This window comes from Schistocerca nitens, chromosome 3, assembly GCF_023898315.1.
Source record: "Schistocerca nitens isolate TAMUIC-IGC-003100 chromosome 3, iqSchNite1.1, whole genome shotgun sequence".
Classification (NCBI taxonomy): Eukaryota; Metazoa; Arthropoda; class Insecta; order Orthoptera; family Acrididae; genus Schistocerca; species Schistocerca nitens.
The window spans coordinates 316,352,565-316,376,346 of record NC_064616.1 but is presented as its reverse complement, the minus strand read 5'-3'; the positions used below and the strand labels follow the sequence as shown (position 1 = coordinate 316,376,346).

At 46.8% G+C, this 23,782-nt stretch overlaps 1 protein-coding gene across 1 annotated transcript in view; it reads right to left on the bottom strand.

Annotated features, from left to right (window-relative positions):
• The window catches only part of LOC126249208 (popeye domain-containing 2-like), a 775,033-nt gene extending 752,437 nt beyond the window's left edge, over positions 1 to 22,596 (bottom strand). The window contains exon 1 of the mRNA XM_049950862.1: positions 22,399 to 22,596. Within this exon, the coding sequence (XP_049806819.1) occupies positions 22,399 to 22,596 (198 nt within the window). The remainder of the gene's footprint in view (positions 1 to 22,398) is intronic.
• Positions 22,597 to 23,782: the final 1,186 nt, after the last annotated feature.

The following is a 23,782-nucleotide window of genomic DNA, read 5'->3' as shown; positions in this document are numbered from 1 at the left end:
AGGAGGAGAAATGCGTACCATCACGTTTCCGACTTTGATAAAGGTCGGATTGTAGTCTATCGCGATTGCGGTTTATCGTATCGCGACATTGCTGCTCGCGTTCGTCAAGATCCAATGACTGTTAGCAGAATATGGAATCGGTGGGTTCAGGAGGGTAATACGGAACGCCGTGCTGGATCCCAACGGCCTCCTATCACTAACAGTCGAGATGACAGGCATCTTATCCGCATGGCTGTAACGGATCGTGCAACCACGTCTCGATCCCTGAGTCAACAGATGGGGACGTTTGCAAGACAACAACCATCTGCACGAACAGTTCGACGACGTTTGCAGCAGCGTGGACTATCAGCTCGGAGACCATGCCTGCGGTTACCCTTGACGCTGCATCACAGACAGGAGCGCCTGCGATGGTGTACTCAACGACGAACGTGCGTGCACGAATGGCAAAACGTCATTTTTTCGGATGAATCCAGTTTCTGTTTACAGCATCATGATTGTCGCATCCGTCTTTGGCGACGTTGCGGTGAATGCACATTGGAAGCGTGTGTTCGTCATCGCCATACTGGCGTATCACCCGGCGTAATGGTACGGGGTGCCACTGGTTACACGTCTCTGTCACCTCTTGTTCGCATTGACGGTACTTTGAATAGTGGACTTTACATTTCAGATGTGTTACGACCCGTGGCTCTACCCTTCATTCGATCCCTGTGAAACCCTACATTTCAGCAGGATAATGCACGAGCGCATGTTGCAGGTCCTGTACGGGCCTTCCTGGATACAGAAAATGTTCGACTTCTGCCCTGGCCAGCACATTCTCCAGATCTCTCACCAATTGAATACGTCTGGTCAATAGTGGCGGAGCAACTGACTCGACACAATACGCCAGTCGTTACTCTTGATGAACTGTGGTATCGTGTTGAAGCTGCATGGGCAGCTATACCTGTCCACGCCATCCAAGCTCTGTTTGACTCAATGCCCTGGCGTATCAAGGCCGTTATTATGGCCAGAGGTGGTTGTTCTGGGTACTGATTTCTCAGGATCTATGCACCCAAATTGCCTGAAAATGTAATCACATGTCAGTTCTAGTATGATATATTTGTCCAATAAATACCCGTTTATCATCTGCATTTCTTGTTGGTGTAGCAATTTTAATGGCCAGTAGTGTAGTTAGACAGCTTACGATCAGATAGGTGAGAGTGGTGGGGAGTATTGAGCCACTGGGAGGGCGTTGGTGTCTGGGTCGCTTTGTGATATGCTCCGACTGTACGTTTGCTGATGACCGCAGCTTTTATGATCGCTGGCACCACATTCCGACTGCGATGCAAAGTCACGGGATAAGAAGTGGCAACTCACTCAAAAGTATGTAAACGTTTACTGAGCTTGTTAAATTTGAGATTTTCTTTCCAAGTCAAAACCGGAAACATTATGCTGGAAGTGTTTTCTGCATTAACATGGTGTTCTGAAGAACTGATCTATCAGCCGATGTCCACTTGGCGGGCTTTCAAATAAAGAGGTCTGGGTTCGATTCCTGACCTGGTCAGATACTTCTTTTTCTCATTTTGGGCACGGTTGTTGTGATGTCCTTACTTTCGTATCATCGTAAGTAACATTATATGATGGCTGAATGGGTATAACACAAAAGACAATGAACTGGAAATAAAACTAACCTTTCTTTATTTTCTGTGTCCATGGATAAGAAAAGCTTCACTTATTAGTAAGGTATGAAAATCCATATGTGCACATTATATGTAACACGTTTTTTGTAGCGTGGGAAACGTTTTAGCAGGGATGTGGCGTGGGACACCATTGCAGCAGCATATCACAGAGTTTTCATTCCACTCATTATTGCCACCAGAGACGCATTTCGAAAAGAGATGAGCTACCACTCATGTTTTTTCCGTCTCCCGCATCGCCCACTACTTAGAAGGATTTGGCTCTTTGAACCAATTCAGTCACGAACTGCCCGTCTTTACTTTCTAGTGCGTGCACGTTCGCACTTTAGAAGCTAATTACTTAAACTAAGTTTATATTGTTTTGAATCTTCATTGTGATTGTTGAGATGCCAAGTAGGGGTATATGGGGAGGCAATGTTTACTAATGTCTCCCAACTGGGACTCCAGGAGGAGTTGCAAGGAAAGTTCTGTCATTCGACTTACAGACGCGGAGAAACGTCCGGAAACTGGCGAGAACTGTTGGTGTTTCCATCTTTTGGTTGACTTCTCACCGCCAGTGGCAGGGTCTTCTGTCGTAATATCTCAAGATTAGCTTGTGGAGCTTCTCTTTGTATTTCCTATTCTCGAGAGTCATCAGCGGAATCCCATAGGCGACTAGTATTGTCTGTACGCCTTTGTTGGTGATGTCTAGGTATGGTTTACGTTCGCCGACGTTGGGTGCTTCGACGGCTGGTGTCGTCTGTACCCATCTGCCAGCGACCATCTTATTCGAACGGTGCTTTTAATCCGACGTCTGGGTCGTCTACGTCTTCTTTCCTGCCACTGGTACTGGCCCTGGCTGCCGCCCCGCCACTCCCTACCCCCATCCCCCAAGTAACCGTTTGTGAGGACATTGCTATGGTGGTGTACCGAATGGTCTGCGCCGCTCCCGACTCCGTTGTAAGCAGCCAATCCCATGTCTCCCGCAGCAGGAGGCAAGCAGCCTCCACATGTCTGCGTGGAGTGTTGTCGTGAATCTGGATTCTACGCCATCCAGGGCGGCGTCGACCTCTGTTCACAATGGGTGTTTAGTCACTCAATGCCATATAAAGGATCAGGAATACTTCCTCCACTTTCTGTTAAAGTAGGGTTTTATGAGGGTACTGGTATAGTGTTTGTGGAGTAGTATGACCTTGTGTGTCTAACCTGTGTGTTGAATGTCGTACTTCTGTGTTAATAGTATTTGGATTTGTGTGTTCATATGATGTGTTAATTAAAAGCCGAAGTTTCTAGTTAGTGTGTGCATCGGTTGTCTGTAGGTAATGTTCTGATTTATTTCTCCTAGTGCAGATGAAAGTGCATGTGCTGATAATTGAGATTTTCGGAGGAGTTCGTGGCGCTGTATTTTATGATTGCAATAATTTTGTGCATGTTCAGGTCTCAGTCAATGTGTGTGGAAGGTACCGAGCTGGTTCCACAATGATCCGCAAGATTCGGTTCTATAAACGCTGATCTTTTCGAGGTGAGCACCTGAGGCCATGCCCGGAACTTTCGACCCACAGAGGATGACGTGGAGGATGATGGTTTTATATAAAAGGAGTTTGGCTCAGGAAAGATTAGAGCTCTAGGGCTCTGCCCCTACCTTTATGACGTGCACTTGTTATGTGTGTATTCCAGCTTCATTTACCGTCACTTTCAAGGTCTGAATTATTTACAGAGTTCATCCAAGGAACGTCCATTCTGTCGAGGTTTATTTCACAATGTGGTGGACGTCGCTTGGAAGTGAACATTATTGCTTGGCATTAGGTCAGATTAATTTTGATTTTCCAAAGATTGCAACATTAGGTGATTTCCTTAACGTGAACTTAAAAAGACATCGCAGTGTAAGGTTTGAGCCGGATCTGTAGAGTGCTGTATCATCAACATACAATGAAATTTCATTAACCTAATGTTTGGGGATGTCCTTTGTATACAGCAGGCACAGATCCGGCCCAAGGAAAGAGCCTTGTGATACACCGGCCTCCGTGATCTTTCTACTGGTGTGGCTCTGTCCATGTCGGCATAAAAGGTCATACCCCTGACGAATGAATACAGGATCTTGATCAGATGTCCGGGAACCTCATACTCTGCGTGTTTATGCAAAAGACGCACTAGACGTGGTCAAAAGACTTTTCCATATCTAGCAGTGCCGCGCCAGTGGTGTGACGTTGTGACGTAGCTGTCGTGCGCGACATACATCTGCATCTACATATATACTCCATAAAACACAGTAGGGCGCGTCGCGGAGAGTACCCTGTACCACTACTAGGCATTTTCTCCCCCGTTCCACTCGCAACTAGAGCAACGGAAAAACGACTGTCTGTAGGCCTCCGTATGAGCCCTAATTTCTCGTATCATATCTTCGTGGTCCGTATGCGCAGTGTATGTTGGCGGCAGAAGAGTCGTACGGCAATCAGCTCCAAATGCTAGTTCTCTAAATTTTCTCAATTGTGTACCTCGAAAGGAACGTCGCCATCCTCTAGGAACTCCCATTTGAGATCCCGAAGCATCTCTGTAGCACTTACGTGTTGTTCGAACCTTCCGATAACGAATCTAGCATCCCACCTCTGAATTGCTTCAATGTTTTCCTTAAATCCGACCAGATAAGGATTCCAAACACTCGAGCAGTACACAAGAATAGGACGCACCAGCGTCCTATATGCTGTCTCCTTTGCAGATGCACCACACTTCGCCATAATTCTCCCAATAAACCGAAGTCGACCATCTGCCTTCTCTCCCACAGTCCTCACATGCTCATTCCACTTCATACCGCTTTGCAACCTTAAATGCCCGGATATTTTAACGACTGCGTCAAGCACGACCTTACTAATGCTGTATCCGACTCTAACACGGGTTTGTTTTTCCTGCTCATCCATATTAACTAACATTTTTTCTACATTTAGAGCTAGCTGCCATTCATCACATCAACTAGAAATTTTATGCAGGTCATCTTGTATCCTTCCCAAGGGCACTCCTGCAGATACCCTTGTTTCATCCACTAGCCGGATTACCTGGTATATGGTACCATGACCAGCAAAAAATCCAAACTGCTCAAGCATGTTTATGTGGTGATCTGTCATGAAGCTTAGTAGAGTGTGTAAGATAAAGCACTCTAGGACTATGCTTAGGAAACTATGTAAAGATATCGGGCTGTAGTTTTGAGGCAACGGAGGACGTCGAAGTTACACGAGCCGCCGCCTGTGAAAAAATATATACAGGGTGGTCCATTGGTAGTGACCGGGCCAAATATCTCACGAAATAAGCATAAAATGAAAAAACAGCGAAGAACGAAACTCGTCTAGCTTGAAAGGGGGAAACCAGATGGCGCTATGGTTGGCCCGCTAGATGGCGCTGCCATAGGTCAAACGGATACCAACTGCGTTTTTTTTAAATAGGAACCCCCATTTTTATTACATATTCGTGTAGTACGTGAAGAAATATGAATGTTTTAATTGGACCACTTTTTTCGCTTTGTGATAGATGGAGCTGTAATAGTCACAAACATATGGCTAACAATTTTAGACGAACACTTGGTAACAGGTAGGTTTCTTAAATTAAAATACAGAACGTAGGTACGTTTGAATATTTTATTTCGGTTGTTCCAATGTGATACATGTACCTTTGTGAACTTATCATTTCTGAGAAGGCATGCTGTTACAGCGTGATTACCTGTAAATACCACATTAATGCAATAAATGCTCAAAATTATGTCCGTCAACCTCAATGCATTTGGCAATACGTGTAACGGCATTTCTCTCAACAGCGAGTAGTTAGCCTTCCGTAATGTTCGCACATGCATTGACAATGCGCTGACGCATGTTTTCAGGTGTTGTCGGTGGATCACAATAGCAAATATCGTTCAACTTTCCCCACAGAAAGAAATCCGGGGACGTCAGATCCGGTGAACGTGCGGGCCATGGTATGGTGCTTCCACGACCAATCCACCTGTCATGAAATATGCTATTCAATACCGCTTCAACCGCACGTGAGCTATGTGCCGGACATCCATCATGTTCGAAGTACATCGCCATTCTGTCATGCAGTGAAACAAACATCTTGTAGTAACATCGGTAGAACATTACGTAGGAAATCAGCATACATTGTACCAGTAAGACTGCCATCGATAAAATGGGGGCCAATTATCCTTCCTCCCATAATGCCGCACCATACATTAACCCGCCAAGGTAGCTGATGTTTCACTTGTCGCAGCCATCGTGGATTTTCCGTTGCCAAAAAGTGCATATTATGACGGTTTACGTTACCGCTATTGGTGAATGACGCTTCGTCGCTAAATAGAACGCGTGCAAAAAATCTGTCATCGTCTCGTCATTTCTCTTGTGCCCAGTGGCAGAACTGTACACGACGTTAACAATCGTCGCCATGCAATTCCTGGTGCATAGAAATATGGTACGGGTGCAATCGATGTTGATGCAGTGTTCTCAACATCGACGTTTTTGAGATTCCCGATTCTCGCGCAATTTGTCTGCTACTGATGTGCGGATTAGCCGCGACAGCAGCTAAAACACCTACTTGGCCATCATCATTTGTTGCAGGTCGTGTTTGACGTTTCACATGTGGCTGAATAGTTCCTGTTTCCTTAAATCACGTAAACATCCTGCGAACGGTCCCGACACTTGGATGATGTCGTCCAGGATACCGAGCAGCATACATAGCACACGCCCGTTGGGCATTTTGATGACCATAGCCATACATCAACACGATATCGACATTTTCCGCAATTGGTAAACGGTCCATTTTAACACGGGCAATGTATCACGAAGCAAATACCGTCCGCACTGGCGGAATGTTACGTGATACCACGTAGTTACACGTTTGTGAGTATTTCAGCGCTTTCTATCACAAAGCGAAAAAAGTGGTCTAACTAAAACATTCATATTTCTTTACGTACTACAAGTGAAAACAGTTCTGATACTTCTGAAAGTGAAATACATTTACTGGTACTATTATTGCAAAGATTATAGGTTATGCAACTGGTATAGTTGGTAGTATGGACCAAGGGAAGCAAAAATGTCGAGTAAACATGGGCTCTAAAATGCATTACCTTAAGAGCTATGGGCGCTTGTTTCGTAGAAGAGAAGTGTTTCACATTATCGAAGATGAACAAGTGCTCATAGCTCTTAAGGTATGCATTTTAGAGCCAATGTTTATGAGACTTAATTAATTTCTTATTCTGGTCCATACTACTACCTCCGAAAGTTGCCTACGCTACAGTCTTACCAACAGTCTTACCTGTATTCCATTGCCAGAGCTATCAGAACGGTCTTCGTTTATAACTTTAGACTTTTTCATTTCCGGTGAAGGACGCTTACTCCAAACTGATATATTTATCCGTCTCCTTCATCCCTGAAAGTTCGTAAAATCATCAAGGAATCACCCTGTATATACGGCCAGAGCTTCTGGGTGTTCCCACCTCGTGTTTTCTTATCTGGTGTTACCACCATGCTTGTATTTCTTTGTTCTTCGTGGCCACTTGCATTGCAGGAATTATCTTCTCGAGCAGCCTGCTTTGCAGCAGTGCAAGCTGACGGACCACTGCTGAATTTATCAGCTTTTCTACTTCGTCTTCCAGCTGGCTGGCAGGCGCTCCTTCGTCCTGTCCTGCTGCGACTCGGCCTGCTCGGCATGCTGGGGATGACTGCCGCCGCTCTGCGTCGAGTGCCCGCCTTTCCCCTCCCCCACTCTGACTCGTTCTGGTGGGGGACGCCGATCGCCTTGGAGAGACGGCTGCGTCCGGCTCGTCTCAATTCTTGTCGGAAGATGTGGGCGTATTGTGGCCACGATTCCTCTTCCTACGTTGTCTTCTCTTCTTTTTGGCGTCTCCGGCATTTTCTTGATTTGCCTGGGATGATTTCTTCTTCTTCTTCTGTTGCTCGTTCTCGCTGGCGTCGCTGTTGCCAGAGAAGGTTTTGCAGTCGCCCCAGCTCGCGACATGCTACCTACCGCTGCGGTCACATGTCGGTTGTTCCTCCTCCTTGCGACTGCTGCAGCGCATTTGACGCAGATCGCTGGGCTGTGACAATGTTTCGGTACGTGTCCTCCTCGTTAGCAGTTGAAGCAATGTGGCCTCACAGCGAAACTTGCCGGGACATATTCGATTTTCACGTCGAATTCTGCTAGGTCGGTCACCTTGAAGATGTCTGAGGTGATGTCTTCACCGTCCTTCCACGTGGCTGCGTCTTCGGATACGTCCACCGCCAGAACAGACAGCGGTGGCCGTTTATTATTTATTGGTACGCTGCCACCGCGTCTTATTTGCGGCCTCGGAGCAGCAGCTCGCAAACTGTTCCGGAGTCTAACATCCAATGTAGGCCTCGCAGTAGTAACATAACGTGCGACACTTTCTTTTCTACTTCCAGCGCGGATATGGAAGTATTTATATTAGCCGTATGCCCCCTCCACCTGGCTGCGGGCGGGTGAGTGCTGACGGCGGGCGGGTGGGGAAGGGCATGAGGCTGAAGTGGTGGGAGTAGCGGGTGTGCCGGAGGCTCCGCTTGTATTTCTGTCTGCGCATTCCGAATGCGTCTTGCGTGCTGGACGGTGCTTGGCGCGCTCTCGTCGTATTGCCGCTTTCGCGGGATTCCCGATAGATTCCTTTATGACATTGTCATAGCCGGTTGCCCGGCATAGTACAGTGCTGTTATTAAAGCTGATGTGTTATCTTCCTTGACGCGATGCTCTGATACCACTAATTCATCACTGTGTCCCAGTCGTAGATGTCAGACGTGCTCCTCGCAGAGTTTCGAAATAAGCGCTGTGTTTGCCTGATTCACAAGCTATGTTGTATATCCTAAGTACGTTCAGTTCTAGTGGGTCTTTTTGCAGCGCAGAGATACTCTTTCGTCTTAGGAGTGGTTGGAAGACGGTTTTTATGATGGATTTGTGAAGTAGCTTCGCAATTTAGGCTGAGAGCTGCCCCGAGTATGGGAGGAAAGCGAGTTTCCTGTCTTTTGCCCCCTCTTCCCGGTTTGTTGCATCTCTTCTCCATTTAATGCCCGACTAATCTGTGCTTTGCTATACACGTTACTACGGAACATTTACTGCAGATGTTGAAGTTCGTCTCGGAGGGTTTATTTAGCGCAAATGACGCTTGCTCTACGTACCGGAGTGGTCATCACTGTTTGCCGTTGCGCTCGATGGTGACAGCTCGTTGCATGCAAGTACAGGTCTGTGTGGGTCTTCTTTCTATACAATGCATGTACACTGCCTCCTCCTTTATTAGTATGTCCAAGAAAAAGAGACAACGGTTCTCCTTTATTTCCATAGTGAAGGACTGTTTTGACAGATGTTGTTCAGGTTGTCCAGAAACTCACCCAGCGCCAACCTGCCATGGCCTGACACCACAGAAGTATCGTCGACATAGCAAAAAAAGCGATTGGTTTTATGATGAGCAATTTGAAGGGCCACTTCCTCAGCGTGTTCCATGTCGAACTACGCGATCTCAGGAAATGGCGAGGATCCCATGCCCCGCCCCCATATGAACCTTTACATTGCTGAGGGTCGTCAGTGCACGTGTAGAAAGTTTAACTATTTGTAGCTTTAAATGTTAAGCTCGCCCTAAACCCAAGCACTTTTTCCTCTATTTAGGCGACAGTTTTATAGTATCGGAGCATCACAGACGGATGAGTTTCTGGACCACCTTAACGCCGGCCGGTGTGGCCGAGAGATTCTACGCGCGTCATTCTGGAATTGTGCGACCGCTATGGTCGCAGGTTCGAATCCTGCCTCAGGCATGGGTGATGTGTGTGATGTTCTTAGGTTAGGTAGGTTTCAGTAGTTCAAAGTTCTAGGGGACTCATGACCTCAGATGTTAAGTCCCATACTGCTCAGAGCCATTTGAACCATTTTGAACCACCTTAACAACATCCATCAAAACATTGCTTCACTATGGAAATAGAGGAGAATGGTTGTTTCCCTTTCTTTGATAGACTAATAAAGGAGGCGGCAGATGGCACACTCGGCCGTACATTATATAGGAAGAATTCCCACACAGGCGTGTACCTGCATGACATGAACTGCTATCATCCAAAGCAACGACAGACAGTGATAACCAAGCTAGGACATAGGGCGTCTGCGTAAAGAAGAACTTCCAACCGATCTACAACACTTGGAGGGAGTGACCAGCAAAAATGGTTACAGCGAAGCACAGATTTGTGTGGCATTCAGGAACAGGAAATATGCAGCAGACACGTGTAATATTTCTGGTTTTGCAGCCACCATATTCCGGTACAAGAAGCTCATCTTAGAGCAGTTGAGAATGCAGCAGTGGCAAGATGACGTAATGTGGTGCGTGGTACCGATGACAGATTGTTTGCTCGGTACGGGTATCGCGAGATATACCGCCTAAATTGTGGTCGTTCTCCGTGATTGGCTGTTACGTTCGGAAGTTGCGGGCCAAAGTGATTATCTTCTTTTGTTAATATTAGAAAAACTAAACAGTGAATTTACTTACATTTCATGTAAAAGCATCTATCAACAGCAAGCCAGAAGAATAATAAAGAAATGCAAAACGAAAAGGCAGATGGAGATCTTCGGATCGCGCTTAACTTGGATGCGGGTGAAGTGATTCGGGTATAAGATCAGAGCTGGTTCGGCAGTCCCTGACGACAGACATGTTGTCTGCCGCAGTCGGTGTGAGTTAAGACCTTATTAGCAAACTCTGGTTATTTGGACATGTAGTTGAGAACAAAGTGTTAGTAATTACGGAAATACGCATTTCATTTATTTTGTTGAAGAATGGAAATTTTTGACTCTAAAGTGGAATGTAACTGTGCAGTTTCTCGTGTTCTGCTAATAAAAAGCGAGTGGCATCCCGTATAAACAAACCAATTCGAAATTTAATTATTTATGAAATATCAGTTTTCACTAAGAGTTTGTTATAGCCTTAAGATAACGGATTCACGACCTATGCGCTGTTTTCTGCCCAGGGGACAACTATAGAAGACTGCACGTTGGCTAACATTAATTAGAACTTATGCATTCTACTCAGGGCAGTTGAAACAAATAGACAACTCGCGTGTACAGCAATCTTAGTACAAATGAGGTCAGTGACACGTCATCTATCGTAACACAGAGGAGGTATGAAGGAGAGAAATTTTCGACGGAAGGGGTTTATCACACGCACCCATACATATCCCCCCCCCCCCTCTCTCTCTCTCTCTCTCTCTCTCTCTCTCTCTCTCTCTCTCTCAACTTGCCATACCGGGAGTAGTAGTAGTAGTAGTAGTAGGAGGAGGAGGAGGAGGAAGACAAGAAACATACTTTCCTTTCGCTCTCCGCGAAAACTGCGAATATACTTGAAAAATCCAACATGAAAACCGCCTTTTTTTTATTTTACAAGTCTAGGACGAAACTGAGGATCGAATCTCCAAGGTCATGGAACGCGTCAGTAAATGATATTACAACATAAAAGTAATAACAGATATAATAAAATGTTTATGAACCCAAAAAAAAAGACACGTCATAAGTTTATGTAAACGGGAATCAACTTAATTTTTCAAGGAACTCCTCGACACAATAGAAAGAGTGACCCATGAGGAAACTCTTCTGCTTCGATTTGAAAGTGCGTGGATTACTACTAAGATTTTTGTATTCTTGTGGTAGTTTATTGAAAATGGATGCAGCAGTGTACTCCACATTTTTCTCCACAAGAGACACGGAAGTGCGATCCAAATGCAGATTGGATTTCTGCCTAGTATTAACTGAGTGGAATTTGGTAATTCTAAGGAATGATCTGATACATTAACAAAAACGACAGTAAAAAATATATTTATGTTCAGAGGCCAATGTCAGAATATCCAGATTATTGAACAGGGGTCGACAAGAGGTTCGCTAATTTACACCACTTATCGCCCGAACTGCCCGTTTCTGAGCCAAAAATATCCGTTTAGAATGGGAAGAATTACCCCAAAATATAATACCATACAGCATAAGCAAATGAAAATAAGCAAAGCAGACTAATTTTCGTGTCGAAAGATCACTTACTTCAGATATCACTCAAATAGTAAAAATGGCAGCATTGAGCCTTTGGACAAGATTCTTAATGTGGGATTTCCACGACCGTTTACTATCTACCTCAAACCTAGAAATTTGAACTGTTCAGTTTCACTAATCATATGCCCATTGTGTGAAATTAAAACGTCAGGTTTTGTTGCATTGTGTGTTAGAAAATGTAAAAACTAAGAGCGTTAACTTATTTTCTACATGCCATGAACTTATGTCATGAACTGCACTATTTGAAACAGTTCCAGCGTCACACACAACATCCTTTATTTCCAAGTTAGTGACATCAACCAACAGAAATATTTTAGAATTACCTGCAATACTACAGGGCATATCATTTATATAAATAAGGAACAGGAGTGGCCCCCAGCACTGATCCCTGCGGCAACACACACACACACACACACACACACACACACACACACACACTCTCTCTCTCTCTCTCTCTCTCTCTCTCTCTCCATTTGACCGTGCCCCACATCATAGCCATTTTCAACACTGTGGATAATGAACTTTTGCTGTCAAAGTAAGTAAGAGGTGAACCAATTATGAGCTACTCCCCGTATTCCATAATGGTCCAATTTCTCGAGCAATCGTTTGTGATGAACACAATCACTCGCCTTAGTTAAATAAAAAAAGGGGCCCAGCGTTCGAATCCTTTTGTTTAATCCATCCAGTACCTCACAGAGAGAAGAGAATACAGCATTTTCAGTTGTTAAACCACTTCTATAACCGAACTGAGCATTTGATAACAAATTATGTGAAATAAAATATTCTATTATCCCTACAACACAACCTTTTGAAGAACTTAAGCAAATACTGATGGCATAGAAATAGGTCTAAAATTTCCCTTTCTCCCTTTTTATAAAGCGGGTTTATTACTGAGTACTATAATCGTTCAGGAAACTGATCATTCGAAAGGAAAAATTACAAATATGGCTAAGTACAAGGCTAACACGTGCAGCACAGTAGTGAACTATTCTGCTAGCTACTCTGTCATATCCATGGCAGTCATTGGTCTTTAATGACTTAATTATTAACTCAATCTTCCCCTTGTCAGTACCATAGAGGAGTGTTTCAGAACTCTGGCTCGGAAAGGCATTTTCGAAAAGAGTTATATGATTCCCTATAGAAACTAAGTTTTTATTTAATTCACCATCAATGCCCAGAAAATGATTGTTAAATACTGTACATATACCTGACTTACCACTAACAGAAATATTTTTACTACGAACTGACTATAATCGTCGACCTTGTGATGCTGACCAGACGCTTCCTTCGTAACTAACCATACGGTGTTAATTTTATGCCGTGAATCAGCTTTTCTATTTGCGTACCACATACTCTTTGCCTTCCTGATAACATTACAGTACTGTTTGTTATGAGCTGTTGTAGGTCGACTCTGATTACTTCTAACATTGTGATATAATTCCCACTTTGTTCTACAGGACATCCTCGCCCCACTAGTCAGCAACCCACACTGCCTTTTACTGCTAGTACCATGTTTAGAACCTTCTAATGGAAAGCAACTTTCATAGAGCACGAGAAATGTGTTAAGGAAAGCACTATATTTGTCATCTGTACTATCGGCACTAGACAATCCTGTCACTCTTGTTTCTTAAAGAGCTTTAAAAAAAACACTATTGCCGATGGATTAGCTTTTCTACATAGTTTGTAATTATATATAACATTTTTTGAGTACAGAAACCTTTCAGTGTTAAAATCTGCGCATCATGAAACTTCCTGGCAGATTAAAACTGTGTGCCAGACCGAGACTCTAACTCGGGACCTTTGCCTTTCGCGTGCAAGTGCCCTACCGTTTTTTTTTCCTACCCCTATTTTATTTATTTTATTTCTTTTTCTTTTTTGGCTTTTTTTTGTAGTGTTTAGACCTCTTCCACTTCAGGCGTTGGCCCTTATCACCCATACTACCCACCAAAACCTATATAACCTAACTAGGGCGGTCGTGCGCCACCGCTTCAGGCTCCACCCGCAAACAAAAATTAAACATGCCTCTGAAAATGGTTGGTTCAAATGGCTCTGAGCACTATGGGACTTAAGATCTATGGTCATCAGTTCCCTAGAACTTAGAACTACTTAAACCTAACTAACCTAAGGACATCACACAACACCCAGTCATCACGAGGCAGAGAAAATCCCTGACCCCGCCGCATGCCTCTGAACATTTTATTAAAAAAAAGATAAAGGAATGGATACAACACTTTATTGTATTTTATTTGTTGTTCATTTTGTTCTTATTTTTTTATTTGTAATAATTTTGTTGTTCTATCTTTTTTTTTCTCGGGGATCTCCACAGCAGCCAGACGGCGGGATGTCCTGGTAGTCTTCTCGTTCAGGGAGGGTGAAACACACTATAATTACCGTTGATGTCTCTCATCAGTCCATCATGTGCGATATCTCATTCTCTTCTCACTTCCGGTACACCCCAATGGTCTAGAGGGCACGTAAACAACGACCCCAAGTAATTCCCATATGACGTTTTGCACCGTAAAATCGTGTAGTTACTCGTTAAATAATGCCGGTAATCTAACAACCCTGCAACGCTCTCATTAAAAAATATCACAATGCCATACCCTTATGCCAAACCGTGGCGTTATGACGAGTAGCAGGGGCCGGCCGGTGTGGTCGTGCGGTTCAAGGCGCTTCAGTCTGGAACCGTGTGACCGCTACGGTCGCAGGTTCGAATCCTGCCTCGGGCATGGATGTGTGTGATGTCCTTAGGTTAGTTAGGTTTAATTAGTTCTAAGTTCTAGGCGACTGATGACCTCAGAAGTTAAGTCGCATAGTGCTCAGAACCATTTGAACCATTTAAGTAGCAGGGAAGTAGGTGACGTCGGGATCGATCAGTTCGGTGGGCTCGACGGACTGAGGCCTCCGTTGCAGCAACAATACCAACATGCGCCGTGTATGAGCCAGCGGTCGGTAGCCATACCACACATGAAACGGTGCATGTCGGTGTCGACAGCGGCGCATCTGGGGTAGAGAGGATCCTCGGCAAGATGTATCATGTGTAAACGTTGTCGGATGGGGAATTTTTCAGTCGTTATCACATACCACAGCGCCCTGACCGTGGTGGGAAGGCAACGGGAGTGTGTTACTCCACACCCGCCTCCAGCCAACTGCCACATGTCGGCGTTCAACCACATTAGCAGGCAGCGTCCGTTGAAAGTAGTGGAACAACTCCTTGGTGCTAGGATCCCGCGTGGTCGGCAAGACATCCAACAGATAACTGATGTCGATCAGATAGGTGCGAATGTGACACAGTGCTGGCGTGATATGTCCAACAGGAATCTGCGGACGGAGAGAATGAGGCACTAGCTCCTGAATCAGTGTACCAGGGAGGGTGTCCTTGTCCGAAGTACGTAGGAGATGCATCGTCCGCAGGAAGAGATCGCGCGCCCTGTTGTGCACGTTTATTATTCCAATGCCGCCTGCATGTGTCGGCAACGTTAGCGTCTCTTAACGGTTCTTGACATCCTACCCTCGCTGACGAAATTACCGAAGGCCGCCTGGAACTTGCAGCTACAGTAGCGGACATCGGTAGAACGTTTGTGTAATGATTTAAGTTTCGGAGCGAGGTAGACATTGACAAAATGTACCTGCATGATCAAGTCAAGTGTTCGAAAGTTATGGAGACGAAGTTGAGTGTGGATCACATTAAGTAGTCTGCGATACGTAGCTGCTGCTGTACGCTGCACGTTCCCATGGAAGGTGACTCCCAAACACTTCATCGCCGGGACTTTGGTAATAGGCACTGGCGTACTCAAATGCAATCCTCTGCCCACACCCATGTAATGCGACTTTCGCAGGTTGATACGGCTCCCGGTCACTTCTCCGTATTGCTGAAGTCACGTGATCGCTGTGCATCTATCTCCTGCCGACCTCGCCAAGAATATTACATCGTCCGCCTAGGCACAACATTTAAAACGCACATCACGGAGGCGAATGCCCTCCAAACGCTGTCGTAGATCATGAAGTGCAGGCTCGAGGGTGACGGCGAAGAGAAATGCTGACAGGGGTCATCCTTGTCGTACTGAGCGCTCAATAGTTAACAGTGGCGAGCGGTAGCCATTGACCAGAACTGTGGAAGGGGCTCCGTGGATGAGACTGAGAACCACTCCTGCCGGTATTGGGAACAATCCCATCTTCTCTAAGAAAGCCTGCAAGAAATGGTGCTCAACTCGCTTAAATGCGTGGTCTAAATCAACCGCCACGAGGGCACCTTCTAAGCGGCATGCCCACGTGAGCGCCACTCCATCTCTATAAGAGCTTAACGCCGTGTGTATGTTATTGCACCCTCCCAGACATGTTTGGTCGCTATGTATGGCATCTTTGACAATAGCGAGGAGACGAGCACGAAGAATTCGGGTGAACAGGTTTTAATCCGAATTCAGTAACGTCAACGGCCGGAAGTCCTGCGGTCTGCACCCCCCGTTTGGTTTCGGCGCAGGGATGATCATGCTCTCCAAAAATTATGGGGGGGGGGGGAGGGGAGGGGCGCGGACGTCCGGATCCAGGAGTTCTGCCGCCAAACTTCCCCCATCAGATCACAAAAGGTGCTATAAAATTCAAGCGCAAGACCATTAGGTCCAGGTGTTTGTTTCTCGCGCCGCGCGAGAGGCCCATGCGCATTTCTTCCCACGTGACGACCTCCAACATCTTAGCGTCGCCTTGCGCCCTACCCAAAGGTTGCAGGTCGTGCATGACGTTCTCTATGTCATTGTCTAGCCGTTGATCTGGTAGATAGAGTGTGTGGTAATAATCTGTGAGGGCGCGGGAGATGTCGTTGTTTGTCTGTGCGCGTTGCCAGTCCACAGAGGTGACTGCCGTGATGAATCGTCTCTTACGGCGTTTCCGTTCCCTGATGATGTGATAAAGAGAGGCAAGTTCCTCTGGGATGGAATCTTGCAGTCTCGATCGAACCCGCGTGCCGTCTAATCTGTCAGCCGTGATTGGCAGAAGCTGTGCCTGTGTCCGGTGGACGGCCATTAGGCGCTATGGCGAAGATTGTTGCGACGTTAGTTCCTGCAAGACCGTGTAGTAAAACTCAGAGGTGGATCGGAGCCAAAGCACCCTGTCTCGTCTATACGCCATGAGCGTGCGGCGAAGAGCTGGTTTGGCGCAGTATGTCCACCATCGTGTGGTGGAATCATAGGTATGACGCCGTCGCTCACATTTGTGCCAGGTATCAGTGACGGCTAAATGGCAAGCCTCTTCCCAGAGAATGTTAACGGTAAGTGTCCAAGGTTCTCTACTACGTCTCGTCTGTTGTCGTGGCGGAGTTACTGAGCAGATGAAGGCCTGATGATCGGTGAATGCAGTGGGCCACAGCTCAGCACAGACATTTGCTGCCCGAAGACCTTGGGAGACATAAATCCTGTCCAACCTGATGGCCGAGTAGCTGGTGAAGTGTGTATATCTGTGTCGGTCACAGCAGATTAGCGTCCATGTATCAGGCAAAGCGAGGTCTCTGACCATAGCATGAAGGGCTGGACATGGGACATGGTGAGGGATCTGACCCTGAGAGCATAAGACGCTGCTAAAATCCCCGCCCATCACCAGGTGCTCTGTAGCATCTTGAAACAGTGGAGTTACCTCAGTGGAGTAATAGATTGTTAGCTCTCGACGCTTCGCAGTACCAGACGGGGCATACAGATTCACAAGGCGGACTGCGCCGATAGTGAGCGAATTGCTTCTCGCTGATGGCAAAAACTGAATACCCGTTGTTCGATGCCATCGCGTAATAGTATGGCCGTACCACCACCACCACCACCACCGCCGCCGCCGCCGCCGCCGTCGTCGGAAGTTGGGTTGACGTAAGACGCGTATCCATAAACATCCAGGCGCATATCAGGGCGTACCTCTTGAAGAAACACGATATCAATGTCCGCCGCCCGAATCATGTCCTTTAACAACTGAGTTTTGATCGTGGCGTTGACATTGACTGTACCTATCCGATACACCTGGGTCATTTGATAGTAAGATGACGAATTCTGCAGTTGTCTAACCCAGTATACGCCTCGTCCTCCGTCCGACGGTCCCTGTGACCCGCACCGTATGTATTACTGATCGGCTTAGACAGGATGTCCGTCCGACGATTCGCCGGCCGCAGGCAGCTGGTTGTCGCTCGAGACTGGTATCATTCTTTCCATCTCCACCTCGGACGCCCAATCACAAAGCTGGAAGTGTGGTACGTTAGGCGACGCATGACATTCATCCGATGTCTGAGCCGCAAAATCGCCAGGGGGCTCATCGGTGAGCTCAGCATTGTCAATTTGGCTTTGTCCTTGGGTGGACGTTGCCAGCAGCGAACAAGAAACCGTTGGTGTGAGATCCACAGCCCTGGCCGCAGATGGATTTTCTTCATCTGCCTGGAACGTGTCACCATCTCGCGAATCATTTTCTGCAGACAGCCTCCTCTTCTTTCGTCGCTTGGGCGAATTCTGCTTGCGGGAACGCGTGTCCGCGTCCTGTGGATCACGACAAACAGTAGGCACCTCCCGCATCTCCGTGTCCGACCTCGAATCGATTTGCTGATGCTCTCCTTTCTCACACGGCTGGAGTGCAGACGTGGTCGCTGCTGTCGAGCACGGTGACGGTACCGATGGAGACTGCGTCGTCGTGGGCGCGGAAACCGGGCCCGCGGTGTTCGGCAGCTGGAACGGAACAACGCCCGCGTCCGACATGGTTCTCGCTGCCTCAACGTATGTCATAGGCAGCGTTGTCGGTTGAGATGGAGGCGTCGTGATTGCATATTGGTATCTGGACGAGGCGTCGCTGCAGGCATTCAGAGCCTACATGCCCTTCCTGCCCGCACCCTGAACAAGTCCGCGGTTGACCGTCATGACTGACGATCGCTCGACAGCCACCAACGGTCACGTATGATGCGATGTATTTACGCAGTTCGATTCGCACCTGACGCACTTCATTCAGTACATGGTACGTCTCGAACGTATGCCACTTTTCTTCCACGTCACGTAATACTCCTCCGTAAGGCCGCAGCGTGCTCACGACAAGCGGCATCTCGAAGATTCGTATGTTCCGAACTCCGCGTCCTGTATGGTCGACAGTCACAACACCCACGTTTCCGTCCGAGTGGTGGAAACGATATCTACCGGTGGAACGGCGAAGAAGTCGTTCGCACGCTGCTTCATCGACAAGTTTCAGGTAAACTGTGCTGGAGACGATCGAAAGATGTACACCGGTAAGTTTCTGTGGATCGGCGTGCATTACTTCACGCAGGAAACGCTCATCTTCGTATGCCTTTATGTCGTAGGTACTGGGCATTGAACGTTACTTTAATCGTGGCCTTTCTATAAGGAACCGCCATCGTCGTTCGAGGCGATCTGTTTACACTGCAATACCACCACCCGTGCGAGTAAACAACGGCCCGCTTGCGGAGCGCCCCACAGAGCCCAGCGCACGTCCGCTTCACAACACGGCTGAGAGCCGACTGTCCGTTTGAGCTACCCAAGCACGACTCACGACCCGTCCTTACAGCTTTACTTCCGCCAGTACCTCGTCTCCTACTTCCAAACTTCACAGAAGCACTCCTGCGAAACTTGCAGAACTAGCACTCCTGGAAGAAAGTATATTGCGAAGTCATGGCTTTGCCACAGCCTGGGGGGATGTTTCTAGAATGAAATTTTCACCCTGCAGCGGAGTGTGCGCTGTGAAGTTTGGAAGGTAAGAGACGAGGTACTGGCGGAAGTACAGCTGTGAGGACGAGTATTAAGTCGTGCTTGGGTAGGTCAGACGGTACAGCACTTCGCCGCGAAAGGTAAAGGTCCCGAGTCGGAGTCTCAGTCCGGCACACAGTTTTAATCTGTCAGGAGGTTCCATATCGACGCACACTCCGCTGCAGAGTGAAAATTTCATTCTTGTGCATCATGGTCTGAAAGGCCATTCACCCTTTACCAACAGAATGCCCATATAGTAATGAAAAATGAATGAATGAATAAAAATATTGTCTATGGCTGTGGTATTGTTCCCCTGCACCGTGGTTGGAAAAAAACAGATCATACGAATTTAGGAGATCTACCAACATCCTTTTTCTTGCACCATCACGTATAAGATTAATATTGAAGTCACCACATGTAACTCATTTTGGTAGTGCCTATAAAATGAACCAAGGACTCCTCTAGCTTGAGCAGAAATGCTCTGAAGTCAGAGTTAGGGGACATACAAACAACTACAATTAGAAGTTTGGTTTCACTGAATTCAACTGCCCCTCCACAACATTCAAATACCTGTTCAGTGCAGTGCCGAGATACGTCTACGGACTCAAATGGAATTCTAGGTTTTACGTACATGGCCACTCCCTCACTCCGCAAAGAACTCCTTGAAACACAGCCAACTAATGCTGGTATGCTGGTAAAGGAAGCCTCTGAATTGTCTAATTGTTTAAGTGGTGCTCCAATATAACAATGTCAGCGTCAACATCTATGAGCAGTTCAGTAACTTTATCTCTAATACCTCTTATATTTTGATGAAATGCGCTACTTCCTTCTATACTTGAATACCTGGCTTCCTTTGTAGGTGATTCCTTTCTTAGTACCACCAGTTTGCGTAGCTATCTTTACCAGGTCACCACCTACATTATACTTCCCGTCTCTATCAAGACTATTTCAAGCCCCACCAACAATCACTACCTGAGTCTCTTTCGTAAAATTCCTATATAACTCCCCTACGCTGTCAGTCACCAGAGCCAACCCTGGATTAGGCTCCACAATGCTGGTGACCTGGTACTCACTCCCCAACACTTCCTGCAACTGCTGGCCCACACCTCTGCCATGTGAACTGCCTATCAGCAGAACCCCCTGCATTCTGTTAGAATTTGCAACGGACTTAAACTTCCTAATTGCTGAGGACAGTTACAAGAGGCTCCTCTCCACTAAACTCTTCTTACCACCTCCTAAGACAAGAGACTGCTCAGACTTTGCGAAAGTCCCATTAAAACTGAACATACCTGGAATCTACAGCACTGCCTGTGAATGTGACCAACAACACATTGGGCAATCTCAGCATTGTATTTCAAAACGCTGCGAGGGGGATGTGAAGCATGTACGACTTAGACACACACCGAAACCAACGGTAACACAGCATAGCGTCAAGGAAGACTACACCATTGACTTTCAGAGCAACGAGGTGTTACGCCGAGCGACCAGCTATTGGGGAAGCATTGCGAATGTATCCATAGAAAGAATGAATCACGAGAATCTGGTCGGTAGGGACGTAGGGTATGTTTGGTGCGGCGTTGTACCTTGTGTTAGCGGCAATATGACGAGATAACGCGCAGCACCGTCCAACGTGCAAGACGCATCTGCGGCTCGCATCGTCGCTGTCGCTCGTCTTTCTCACTTATGCATCCCAAAACGTCTGGACGCAGAAAAGGAGGCAAAGTCAAGGTGAAGCCAAAGCATCATTTGAGCCGCTGAGAACCAAAGTGATCTAAGTAAAAAAAATTAATTTTTGACGTGTACCACTCAGTTTGTTCACAATGCACGGAAATTTGTTGTGGAGGAGAGGTATAACGATATCTCCTGTCGGAGCCACTTGAGAGCTCCAAATGCATTCTCCCTCTCACTCCAGAGTGAAGTGCGTTCGCGCGAATAGTGGATAAGCCAAGTGGCAAGGTCGCGTGGTCTTGTTGTTCTGTGGTGTTTCGCGTTTTTATGTACGCTCTGAGTTCTAGGAAGTATTATGACTGTTTTCTTTTTTAAGATGTGTAATATGCAGATGTTATTAAAGCAGAAATTGGCTTTATAAGGGAAGATTGCACTTCATTTTCATGTCTAGGTTAATGCCTACACGAATCAAGCAGTCGTGTCTCTCATTAAATATATGAACCGCGAAACTCATCCCTCGCAACAATGCTGTAAAACCTGTCACAGAGGCAAAAAGGAAAGACATGATATCACTTCTCCCGTACATCCATCCGCTGCATCACGCTTTCTTCAACCAAGTGACAACCGCAAGTTCAGCTCGCGAATCTGGACCCGGACGCGTTCATCCTTTGGCAGAAGAAAATGATGTGGACGGTGACATCGAGTAAACAGACATGCTCAATAAAAAAGCCCACCCCATCAGCATGACAAGAATTAAATTTTAAGAAATTTCGACATTTAGAAACAACAGTTTATTTACAATCCGTGGACAACGCACTGCTGAGCTATTAGACTTACTCAGTAGGTAGTATTCGAGAAATTAAGAACAATAACGCAATTATTTTAACTCCATTTGTGAGGGGAAAGTACATAATGTGATCAGTAAGTGTAAACTTACATTTACTGTATCACATTACGTTTATGTTATATAAATAAATTGCGATTACGCAGACTTAAAAGACAGCGTATTCCTCCTCAGGTATTCAACTTCACCAAAACATTTAGAATGAGAGTGGTAAAGCTCTTGAATTATACCACTTTACCTTTCACTATGAGTAAATTTCCGACAGAAAAAGTGGTACTCTAACTTTTAGGGACTATAAAAAGGAATTTAAGGTACTAATAACTGAAATGTCGTCAGTAAACATAGTTATAGTATTATACATTTCATCAAATGAATCGCGAATTATTGTTTACATTAAACGAAACGCAAAATATTTCATTTCTTAGAAGGGGGAAAAGTTGAGTAATACCATTGTTGCTGTCAGTGGCTTATTTACCTGCAGCCGCCATCGTGGAGCACTTGGCACTCGAGGCTTTCGAGATGGCCAGCACCTCAGACCACGACAAGACGAAGAGGAAAGACCAGCTTTACCGCTGCCAGAAGCTTGGCCACGTCGCCAAGTGCTGCAATGATGCTGTGGCGTGAATTGAGTGCAAGCGCATGACACACGCGCCTGCCCGAAGCCTCGCGACATCACACCGACCTGCGTCAATTGCGGCGGCGCACATGCGGTTAACTATCCCGACTGTAGTTACACCAAGACCTGCCGCCGCTAAGAGAGGAGAGGAGACCGGTCAGCAAGGCCGCCAATCAAGACGAGGTATGCGCCACAGAGCAGGAAGCGCTCTCCATCCCCCCACTCTCACACTCCACTCCACCCCACCCCACCCCACTGCCGCTGACGGAAGACGGCGAGCGGGCAGATCCGAGACGAAGGCACTAGTGACGACATGCACGCCAAGTTGCGTGCTGATGCCGTCCACGCGGTTGTTGTCCTCCAGGGTGCCATGGCTAAACAACGGGCGGCCCTGAGAGCTGAGCTGGACGAAGCTCGCCGTCAGATACACCAGCTGAGGCGCGAACTCCGAGAAGAGTTGCCTGCCCTCGTTATTTGCCCTCCCCCCACCCCCGCGGGGCAGAGGACGATGGCAGACAGCGCCTCACCGGAGAGGCCAACAGCCGCGGCAGGCTGCTCCCATCGCCTTCCCCGCCCAGGGGTCAGCGAAGGCTCCTCCAGCTCGTGCTCCAGCCCCCGCAGAGAACAGCCACCTCTTCCTAGCCGGGAAAAGCGTTAACGCAGCGCTGTGGAAGATCTCCTCGTCCATCCGGGACGGCACCTATGACCACTTCTACAATCCCTAGCCCTTCACTACTCCTGACAAAACTAAACCTCCCCTCCCTCACGTACCCCATCCTTTCACTCAGGACGAACTAACGGTGCTGAGCGCTCGGATGAAGACATGACTATAGACGTTCTACCCGTGTTCACTTCAGAAGACAAATACCACATTGTCTGCTCTGTGGCGTCCCATTATCTCAACCAGATGAAGAAGACGTCGAAGTAGAGGCTCTAGACAGTGTGCAATACAACTTTGGCAGGTCCACCACTGCAAAGCTAACCAGTAGCTTGCTAGCATGTGTCTGCGTTGTTTTGGTTTCTCGATTTTTATAATCACCTCCTACCAGTCCAACAAGAGAGGGCACATTACACCACACCATTTAGGTACAGCATCCGACGTCTAGCTTGCACATGAACATGCTCAGGAATGCTTCTCATGAAGGACGGACAGAATATCTTGACACTTTGCCAGAAGATGGTGTGTGCAACACTCATCAAAATGCCGCGATATTTTGGCGCTGCCATCCTGCTGGAAATCCGA